This window comes from Canis lupus, chromosome 18 (assembly GCF_003254725.2).
Source record: "Canis lupus dingo isolate Sandy chromosome 18, ASM325472v2, whole genome shotgun sequence".
Lineage (NCBI taxonomy): Eukaryota > Metazoa > Chordata > Mammalia > Carnivora > Canidae > Canis > Canis lupus.
The window spans coordinates 41,010,908-41,022,108 of record NC_064260.1 but is presented as its reverse complement, the minus strand read 5'-3'; the positions used below and the strand labels follow the sequence as shown (position 1 = coordinate 41,022,108).

The 11,201-nt window shown below is 37.5% G+C and overlaps 1 protein-coding gene across 1 annotated transcript; it reads left to right on the top strand.

The window, feature by feature from the left end:
* The first annotated feature begins 7,719 nt into the window (after positions 1–7,719).
* LOC112663605 (olfactory receptor 4A47-like) lies at positions 7,720–8,779 on the top strand. The gene has a single exon (XM_049096710.1). It carries the CDS (start codon positions 7,850–7,852, stop codon positions 8,777–8,779), a length of 930 nt encoding a protein of 309 aa, XP_048952667.1. The 5' UTR covers positions 7,720–7,849.
* The last annotated feature ends 2,422 nt before the right edge of the window (positions 8,780–11,201 follow it).

The following is an 11,201-nucleotide window of genomic DNA, read 5'->3' as shown; positions in this document are numbered from 1 at the left end:
TCTGTTTTGAATGATAACATTGCTGGATAGGGTATTCTTGGCTGCAGATTTTCCCCATTCAGCATGTTGAATATATCATGCCCGCTCTCCTCTGCCTCACCATGTTTCTCCAGAGAGATGTTGAAAACCTTACTGGTCTTCCCTTGTAGGTTAGAGACTTCTTTTGTCTTGCTGCTGTTAGGATTATTCTTTATCTCAATATTTTGCAGATTTAACTACAATATCTTGGTGTTGACTTGCTTTTGTTGATTTAGATGAGAGTTCTCTGTGTCTTCTGAATTTGGTTGACTATTTCCTTCCCTAGATTAGGGAACTTTCAGCTATAATCTCCTAAAATAAACCTTCTGTTCCTTTTTCTCTCTTCTTCTTCCAGGACTCATATGATATGACTGTTTTTTACATATGATTGAGTCACTGAATTCCCTGTCTACTCTCATGATCCAGAATTTTTTTCTTTCTTTTTTCAATTTCAGTATTGCTCATAATTGTCTTCTATAGCATTTATTTATTTCTCTGCATCTTCCATTCTTGTAGTCATTACATCCAGTTATTGCATTTTTTATTTCATCCTGATAGTTTCTTCACTCATCTTTGTAGTAAGGGTCTCTCTGATGTCTTCTCTGTTTTTCTCCAAGCCTTGCTAATATCCTTATGATTGTGCTTTAAAGTCCACATCAGGCTTATTACTTTTATCTGTTTTGATTATATCCCTGGCCATGACCTTTTCTTGTTCTTTCTTTTGGGATGGATTCCTCTTTTTTGGCATCTTGACTAGGACTTTGCTTCTTCTCTGTGTTAGGGAAGTCTATTGTGTTTCCTGTCCCTTAGAGTAATGGCTTTATGTAGAAGAGGTCATATAGTGTCCAGGGTCTGATGCTTCAGAAAATGTCTTTGGTGTGTGCTTCATGTACTCTGACTGTGTTTTGGCTGCTCTGTCACTCAGGTCAATTGTCTGCAAAGATTCTGTTTGCATCCGGAGGAGATCGTTTGGTCTTTGGTCAGAATGCAGTGAGTTTTAACTAGGTATGCTCTGGTCTGCTTGATTAAGGAGACCTGATGCTATTTCCACTAGAAGTGAAGCTTTGAAGAATTCTGTGGTCAGTAGAATGTGTGGTGAATGCAGGGATTTCTGGTGGTCCTCTGGGAAAGGGACCTGTTGCACTAGTCCTTGGGTACACTTGCCCAAGAAAAGCATTACCATCAGGGTACAGTGAAGAGGGACTTGGTATAAGTAGGTTAGGCAGCCAGTTTGGCAATGTGCTGTTTTTTGAAGCTGGTTTATGCTGATGGGTAAGGGAGGGAAATAGCACTAGCAATATCCTTTGTCCCCAGAGAGTAGGGTCCATGCTTGCTGCTCTCAGGAAAGCAGTTTCAGAGGAGCAAATAATTTCCCCTCAAGTGTCCCAGTATTTTTTAGGTCTCTGATTTCACACACTGTCTGCATCTGGTTACTTGCCTGTCTAGAGCAGTGCAGTGCACCTTGGGCTCTAATCCAGACAAGCCTGCTGACATTTAAAACTCTAAACTTCATGATGTGTACAGAAACCCACACTGGTCTTCTGGAGTAGGGTCTCACTGTGTTGGAACCCTTGCATGTTTGACCCAGAAGGACAGTTTTGTTAGAGTGCAGGGGCATGCGATTTAGAGCAAAGCAGCTTAAAGAGCCAGTGTCCAGGTAAACCACCCCTAGCAGGTGTCTCTGTTCCTATGCTGATGGGTGGAGAAGGGAAATGGTGCCTTCTGGCTCTTTTGTCCCCAGAGAAGCAATGCTACCTCTCAAAGATGTGCTCCAAAAAGTAAAAATGATGTCTCCCCATGCCCCTTAAGCGATCCTTAGATTGTGCTATCTGCCTGGATTACCGGCCTGTCTCTTTTCCAGAAGTAAGGCAGCAACCTCATATCTCTCTGTCCTAGCCAAGACCAGGGAACCCAGTCTTTGAGCCCCACTGGTTGCAAACACTTACAAAAATCAGCCCCTCTTATTATCCCTACCAATGGCTCCTTGTGTGTAGCCTTGTGTTCTCCACTCTCTCTCACCATTCTCTGCAAATGGGGCTCTCCCCCTTCAGGAACTGGGATCCCTTTCCCCACAAAGCACATCATCATACTTCTTACCTTCCTCCATGTGGCTTATTGCGTTCCTCTAGTTGTGCAGTTTGTTCTGTCAGTCCTTAGATAAATTTTTGGGTACTCAGAATAATTTGAAGGTTATTTAGTTGTGTTCGATGGACTAGGGAAGCTTAGGGTCTTCCTACTATGCTGCCAACCTAGCTACTCCAAATTATGATTTTATCCATTTGTAAGTGCATAAATCAGTGGCACTGAGTCATTTTGCATTGTCATATTCATTAAGTAAGTTAATTAACATGTGTTATGCAAGCACCAGCACCATCCATGTCAAGTGCTTTTTCATCTTCCAAACTGAAATTCCACACTCATCAGACATTACTTCCCCATTCCTTTTCTATGGGCTTTAGGCAGCCATCATTCTGTTTTCTTTCTATCTATGAATTTGTCTATTTTAAGTACCTATGTCTGTGGGATCATACAATATTTTTTTTTTTGTGACTGTCTTCTTTCACTTAGCATAGTGAATTGTAGGTTAATGTATATTTTAGCATGTGTTAGAATTTCCTTCATTTTTTAGGGTAAATACAAAACTGTTGTGTGTATATACCTCACTCTGTTCATACATTTATCTGTCAGTACACATGTTGGCTGCTTTTACCTTCTGGCTATCATGAATTATACTGCCATGAATATGGGCATAGAAGTAACTGTCTGAGTCTGTGATTTCTGTTATTTTATGTATATATCCCAAATTGGAATATGGATCATAAAATAAAGTTTTACTTAATTTCTTAGGAAGTACCATAACATTTTCCATAGCAGCTGTATCATTTTACATTCCCACCAGCAAAACACAGTTGCTCTGATTTGTCCACTGTTCTACATGTGTTACTATTTTTACATTTTGTGATCATAGCTGTCTTGTTGGATGTGAAGTGGTGTTGCATCATGGTTTTAAAATACATTTCCCTAAATGATTAGTGACATTGAATATCTTTTCATGTGCTTATAGGGCATTCACATAGCTTCTCTGGAGAAATGTCTGGTGAGGTCCTTTGCTCATTTTTAATCAGAATGGTGTTTTTTTTTTAAGATTTTATTCATTTGACAGAGACAGAGCACAAGATAGCACAAGCTTGGGCAAGGCAGAGGTAAAGGGAAAAGCAGGCTCCCTGCTGAGCAAGAAGCCTGACTTGGGGCTCTTGCTGCAACAAGGACACTGCTATCATGAAATGAGACAGAACATAAAGACTCCTAACTCTGGGAACCGAACTAGGGGTGGTGGAAGGGGAGGAGGGCGGGGGTGGGGGTGAATGGGTGACGGGCACTGAGGGGGGCACTTGACGGGATGAGCACTGGGTGTTATTCTGTATGTTGGCAAATTGAACACCAATAAAAAAATAAACTTATTATTAAAAAAATGAAATGAGGCAAAGACTTTTTTTTTTTGAGATGTGGAAGTTCTTTATATGTTCTGGATACTAACACTTCATCAAATATATCAATTGCAGATATTTTCTCTCATCTGTAAGATGCCTTTTCTCTCTGCCAATAGTGTCCTGTGACGTGCAAAGTTCTTAAATTTGACAAAGTATAATTTATGCATGTTTTCTTTTTGTGCTCGTGCTTTTGGTGTCCTACTCAAGAAATCATTACCAAATCCAAAGTTATTAAGCTTTCGTTCATGTCTTCTTCCACGAATTTCATAGTTCTAGTTGGTAGTTTAGATCTTTGATCTATTTTGAGTCCGTTTTTGTGTATGGTGTATGTTGTTAAGTGTTCAGTTTCATTCCTTCACATGTGGATATCCAGTTTCAAAGCACCGTTTTTAAACCACCCGTCTTTTCCCAGCAATACTCTTGTCACCGATCAAAGATCATTTGAGCACATAAGCAAAGGTTTTTTCTGGGCTCTGTATTTGATTCTATTGTTATGTCCACCTTTATGCCAATATCACACTGTTTTGATTACCATAGCTTTGTAGTTTTAGAACCAGGAAGTCCTCCAACTTTTTGTTTGTTTTTTTCCCCCAAGGTTACCTTGACTGCTTGGAGTGTCTTGGGTTTCCACCTGAATTTTAGGATGGATTTTGGTATTTCTGCAAAAAGTATTTTGGATTTTGTTAGAAGTTGCATTGAATCTTTAGATTACTTTAGGTAGCACTGACATCTCAAAAACAAGAACTATATCAGTTGCAGAAAGTCTTTCCATTTATTTATGTCTTCTAGAATATCTTTCAGACACACTGTCATTTTTCACTGTAGAAATGTTGCCTCCTTGTTTAAGTTTATTCTTAAGTATTTTGTTCTAGTTGTGCTGTAGTAAAAGGAATTGTTTTCTTAATCCTCTCTGGGTTGTCATTGGTAGTACAGAGATTCAGCATTTTTTATTTTTTTGTGAAAACAAGCGAAGAAGCAAACAACTTTCAAAAAAAAAAAAAACACAAATTGGATACAGAAGGACTTTACCTCAACACGATAAAGGCCATATGACAGATCCATAGCTAACATGACACCCAGCAAGGAAAAGTGGAAAGCTTTCCCACTACAATCAGGCACAAGATGAGAGTGCCTAAGCTCACCCTTCCTTTTCAAAATAGCTCTGGAATAAAACTCCCTGAGAAATGTTTAGCCATCAGTGAACTGAGATTATTTTACTTAATTAATTTTTATTACCTGTACCAGTGTTTCTGATGGTAGCCACTTTCTATCCTTTGGATCTCAGCTTAAGTATCACCTTTGAAGAAAGGCCTTCCTTGATCACCTTCTCCATAGTAGAAATCTCCCTGAGAACCCTATTTGCTCTATCATTAACTTTGATGAAGGATATAATCAGTTTACTAAATTTTCCCCTTATTTACTGTCTGACTCCATTATGAGAATATAAGGTCCACCCAGAAAGGACCTTTTGCATAATTTCCCCCCCAATTTCATTAATTCCTCTGTTCCCATTCATAGCAAAGTTCGTAGCAGACAATAGGATCTCCAAATTAAAGAGATTAATATTAATAGTTATTATGCCTTAATCTGTGAATATATATCTAGAACATCTAATCACACTTCAAGGCAGCAAAAATTGAGTGTTTAATGAAAGGAAAGAAAAACTATCTATGACAAATGGAGAAATACATGATAAATTAATCTCATCTAACACAACATGACAGGGCTGAAATTTTATTCTTTACCAGCAGTAGTCTCACAACAGTTCTAAAGCTATTTTTTTTATTATGTTACATCTTTCTGAAGCTAATTATGTGATTTGCCCTATTAGTATCTTTTTAAGAGATGTTTTTAAAAGTTTTTGTGGAAAGTCCCAGTGAATTTAATTAAACACAAATCAGTCTTGGATACTTTCCAATTCTAGCACTGAATGAGGAATACGGTTAGAAGGGATAAAATGTCCAATGATCTTTGTTCCTACTGGGGAGAAGATGCTATGCTCCTAGCAACTAATACACATTTTTTAAGGAGGATTCAGGTAGGTTTTAAGCATTATCTGAAGAAAAACACAAGAATGTCTCCTAAAATATCAAGTCAGCTTATCTGAGCAAACCAACAGGACAGAATGAAGATGACTAAACAGTTAAATGGTATTTTTCTATTTAGAAATTAGTAGGAAAGAAGTTTCTTGAGAAAAACCTCCCTGGGAAATGGCCAGTTGCTCTCTTTTTATGTGAAGACTTACTTGTCTTTTTTTTTTTTTTAATTTATTTATTTATGATAGTCACAGACAGGGAGAGAGAGAGAGACAGAGGGAGAAGCAGGCTCCATGCACCGGGAGCCCGATGTGGGACTCGATCCCAGGTCTCCAGGATCACGCCCTGGGCCAAAGGCAGGCGCCAAACCGCTGCGCCACCCAGGGATCCCATCTTTTTTTTTTTTTTTTAATTTATTTTTTATTGGTGTTCAATTTACTAACATACAGAATAACCCCCAGTGCCCGTCACCCACTCACTCCCACCCCCCGCCCTCCTCCCCTTCTACCACCCCTAGTTCGTTTCCCAGAGTTAGCAGTCTTTATGTTCTGTCTCCCTTTCTGATATTTCCCACACATTTCTTCTCCCTTCCCTTATATTCCCTTTCACTATTATTTATATTCCCCAAATGAATGAGAACATATAATGTTTGTGCTTCTCCGACTTACTTCACTCAGCATAATACCCTCCAGTTCCATCCACGTCGAAGCAAATGGTGGGTATTTGTCATTTCTAATAGCTGAGTAATATTCCATTGTATACCATCTTTTTGATAAATTATCCTAACGTGACATATTTTTGTTTTTCTGTATGGAAAGTGGAATTCCTAGGGAATAATCTACGGTGCAAATAAAAGCAAACTTCCAAATAACTGAAGACTCCGTGGAGAAAATAGATAGTTGAATGAAATAAAATACACCCGCAAGTACTGCTGAAGTTTTTTGCTCTCTCTTGTTAAACTGAATGGTGGAGGAATTTGAGGTCGCTGTGAATGGGTAAAAAGTGTTCCTTCAGATTATGGACTCGCTTTCTTATGGTAAGACTAACAGTAAATAGTGGAAACCAGGCTTTGCAATTGTATGAGTAGCTTTATTATGTAAAAGTGAGATCACTTTGAGATAAAGCAAGCTTGGATTCAAATTCTAGTTTTATTACTTAAAAATGGGTGACCTTGGGAAAATTTATTTGATGTTCTAGCCTCAGTTTGCTCAAATGTGAAAAGGAGATTATAGTTCCACTTACTGTAATATAAAATGTGATTCATTAATTTGTAAGTGAATGATTGGAATCCACTGTAATTATGAGCGGTGCAGTGATTAGATCAGAATCAGATTTTAAAAAGGATCATTTGGGCTGTGTTAGGAAAACAAATTGATGGAGGCCAGATGAAAGGGAAGAGACACTGCAGAAGGTTACTGCAGTGGGTCAGAAATGGAGAGGGGAGGGAAATGATCCAGTTTGTGATATATTTTGAAGGGGGTTAATATAATTTGTTAAAGGTATTGATAAATGATATGAGAGCAAGGGAGGTGTGAAGGATACTGTAATATTTCTTGTCTGGTCAATGATGTGGAAAGTGGTACCAATTAGTGAGATGGGAAACTCCCATGTTTATGGAGAAAAATTAAAAAGTTAGTTTTATAAGTACTGAACTGATAATCAAATTGGAAATGTCCAGAGTTGGAGATGTTGCATACTGAAAGTTTAAAAATTAAGGGAGAGACACAACATTGGAATGGTTCCAGATTTCTTGGTCAGGAAAAGTGGGCATATCCAACCACAGATCCTAAGGAAGAGGTTTCAGACAATCTAGGTCAGCAACCTTCCATTCCCAGTTTCATCCACTCACTTAGAATATGTCAATTACCCTAACTGGGTCTCAGGTATTTCACTTTTATAAAATGTGCACATTTTTTCATGGAATTCCCTTGCCCCTTTTTCTTCTGGTCATTCTCTTTTCCTTTGAAATTCAGCTAAAGCATTGCTTCCTCTGGGACACTTTCTTTAATTGCTGTTTGGTTGATAAATTCCTACCGTGTGGCCTTCAGATTGTGTGACTATTTTTATAATGGCACTATTTCATTGATGATTATTTTGTATGCTACCACTGAGTGCAGGAAACCATGGCTTGTTCAAATTGGAAATCATAACGTCTATGAAACATTTGACACAAATGGGTATCTCTTCCACATTCTTTTAATTGGGTCAATGAAAGCGTGATCTAACAATGCATTTAAAGGTTTCCCCCCTTGTTTTGTAGATCACCTGCTTCTAATATGAGAAGTCAGCTCCTATCCAGACTAGATGGAACCAAGAAACAACGTAACTTACTTTGTCCTCTTGGGCCTCACACAGGATCCTAAGGAACAGAAGGTCCTTTGTGTTATGTTCTTGCTCTTCTATATTTTGACAGTGGTGGGCAACTTGCTCATTGTGTTGACTATAGCTCTCAGTAAGACCCTGGGCTCACCTATGTACTTGTTTCTTGCTAACCTATCATTTATGGATGTCACTTATTCCTCTTGCATTTCCCCCAGATTGATTTCAACCTTGTTCTTTGGGGAAAATACCATATCCTTCCATTCTTGTATGACACAGCTATTTACAGAGCACCTTTTTGGTGGATCAGAGGTCTTTCTTCTGCTGGTGATGGCCTATGACCGCTATGTGGCCATCTGTAAGCCTTTGCATTATTTGGTTATCATGAGGCAATGGGTGTGTGTTGTGCTGCTGGTGGTATCCTGGGTTGGAGGTTTTCTGCATTCAGTAATTCAAGTTAGCACCATTTATGGGCTCCCATTTTGTGGTCCCAATGTTGTTGATCATTTCATCTGTGAAATGTACCCTTTACTGGAACTGGTCTGTACTGACACATATGTCATTGGGCTATTAGTTGTAGCCAATGGAGGGATGATCTGCACTATTGTGTTTGCGTTCTTACTCATCTCTTATGGTGTCATCTTGCACTCTCTAAAGAACCTTAGTCCAGAGGGGAAGCGGAAAGCCCTCCAGACGTGTGGCTCCCACATCACTGTGGTGGTCTTCTTCTTTGTTCCATGTATTTTCATGTATGTAAGACCTGCTAAGACCTTCCCCATTGACAAATCCCTGAGTGTGTTTTTTACAGTCATAACCCCAATGCTGAACCCGTTGATCTACACTTTGCGAAATTCTGAGATGACAAATGCTATGAAGAAGCTCTGGAGGAGAAATGTTATATCTTTTAGTAGATAAGTGTATTATCCACCATGAACAGAATTCTTTTACATGGGCCCATTTTCTATGAATACAGAAATATTCATTTTTTAAAAAAAGATTTTATTTATTTTTTCACAAGAGATACAGAGAGAGGGGCAGAGACATAGGCAGAGGGAGGAGAAGCAGGTTCCATGCAGGGAGCCCAATATGGGACTCAATCTAGGACTCTGGGATCATACTCGGAGGCAAAGGCAGACGCTCAACCACTGAGCTGCCTAGGTGTCCCAGAAATATTCTTAAATGAATCTGAGTTCCTTTTTAAAAAAAAATAACTCAAGTTAATTATAATTAAAGAATGAACTGGATTATTGTGCTATAATTATACTTTCTCTTACTGCTAGAATGTAAGGTCCATAATACCTTGTAGGTACTTCATTTAATGGTGTAATGCCTTTATAGCAAGAATCAACAATATGCAATGAATTAATGAGGAAATATTTATATGATTACAACGTTTTAATCAGTTTATATTTTAAAGTTTTTTTCTGATACTTAGCATTATTTTAGTTATATTCTTTTTTTTTTAAAGATTTTATTTATTTATTCATGAGAGAGAGAGAAAGAGAGAGAGGCAGAGACACAGGCAGAGGGAGAAGCAGGCTCCATGCAGGGAGCCTGATGTGGGATTTGATCCCGGGTCTCCAGGATCAGGCCCTGGACTGAAGGCGGCGCCAAACCGCTGAGCCACCCGGGCTGCCCTATTTTAGTTATATTCTTATAACTTAACCTGGCTAGCTCAGTGGGTTAATGCATCTGACTCTTGTTTTCTCCTCAGGTCATGATTTCAGGGTCATGGGATAGAGCCTTGGATCAGGCTCCCTGCTTAGTGTGGAGTCAGTTGATCCTCTCCTTTTGCTCCTCCCCTCAAGTCTCTTTTTTCTCAAATAAAGACATAAAAAAAATCTTAAAATAATAAGGTAATTCTCTTTATTATATTATCTGTAATTCTTAATGATGTATATAGACTGTTTTATTTATTAAATTTCTGTTCTTAGTTATAAAATAAAAAGTGTAATACTTGTTTTTATAAGAAAGATTGAAATGTAATGGATAATAAATAAATAAATGCAAAGCTTATACAATGGGATAAAATGTTGAATAAATTACCTACTTATCTCTCAGCATGGTCTCTACTCCTCTTCCTTTAGCTAGTTTTTAATCTCTTGCAGACTCTTGAGGTAACAACTTTACAAATGCACTTGGATTTAAATATATGTATGTGAATTTTTCTCATGTATTTAAATGTTTGCTTTTATTATGCAACTTCTTTTTTTAAAAAAATAAAGTTTTAGTGTGCCTGGGTGGCTTTGGTAGTTAAGCATCTGCATTTGGCTCAGGTCATGATCCCAGAGTCCTGAGATTCAGCCTTGCATCAGGCTCCTTGTTCAATGGGGAGTTTACTTCTTCCTCTTTATCTACCTCTCCCCACTGCTCGTGCTCTCTCTTCCTCGCTTTCTCTAACTTAAATAAATAAATAATCTTTTAAAATAAAAAGTAAAATAAAATAAACTTTTAAGTTAGGATAATTTAATTTTTAATTTTTTAGTTGAAGCATAATTGTCATACAATATTACATTAGTTTCAGATATACAATACAGACAACAATGATGTACATTAAGGGATACTTATTGTGATAAGTGTAGTTTTGATGTGTTACCATACAAAGTTGCCACATCATTTTTTACTGTATTCCCTATGCTGTCCTTTTCATTCTTGTGACATATTTATTTTATCACTGAAACTTTGTTCCTTTCATCTCCTTCACATACTATGCCTATCCGTCCATCCTCCTCTGCTCTGGCAACCACCAATCTGTTCTCTAAATGTCTGAGTCTGTTTCTGGTTTTTGTTTATTTATTTGTTTGGTTTTAAAAAATTACACATAAAAGTGTTGTAACATCTTGAGGATATTCCATACCAGTCCTTAGAAATCTCTTAGTGCTCCATATTACTTACTTATATATGCTAAAAGAAATGTATCCATTTCTGTTCCTGTTATTACTAACCTTTTTCTATAACAAAAAATTTTGCAATAATTATATGTTTGTGATAATGTGTAAGTATGAGCTCCTAGGAGTGGAATTGTTGAGATATGTATTTGAATTAATGATTAAATGTCAATATTTATTGTTCTTGCCAAATTGTCAACCTTGAGATTTTACCAGTAGCTACACTTCTACTTATAGTCTGTGAGAGTATTTGTGTCCACATTCTCAACAAACCATACCTGATAAATGTTCAATAAGACAATCAATTGTTCAATATAAGACAATCTGATTAAATTGTAATGTTTTTCATATCATTGAGTTTATCTCTTCATGTTTAATATTATTTGTATTCCTTTTTCTGTGAATCATCTATTAATGCTTTTACATACTTCATTCAATCGTTGATATTT

Coding starts and splice junctions, on each gene's coding strand:
- LOC112663605 (XM_049096710.1), top strand. CDS start 7,850: ATGGAACCAAGAAACAACGTAACTTACTTTGTCCTCTTGGGCCTCACA.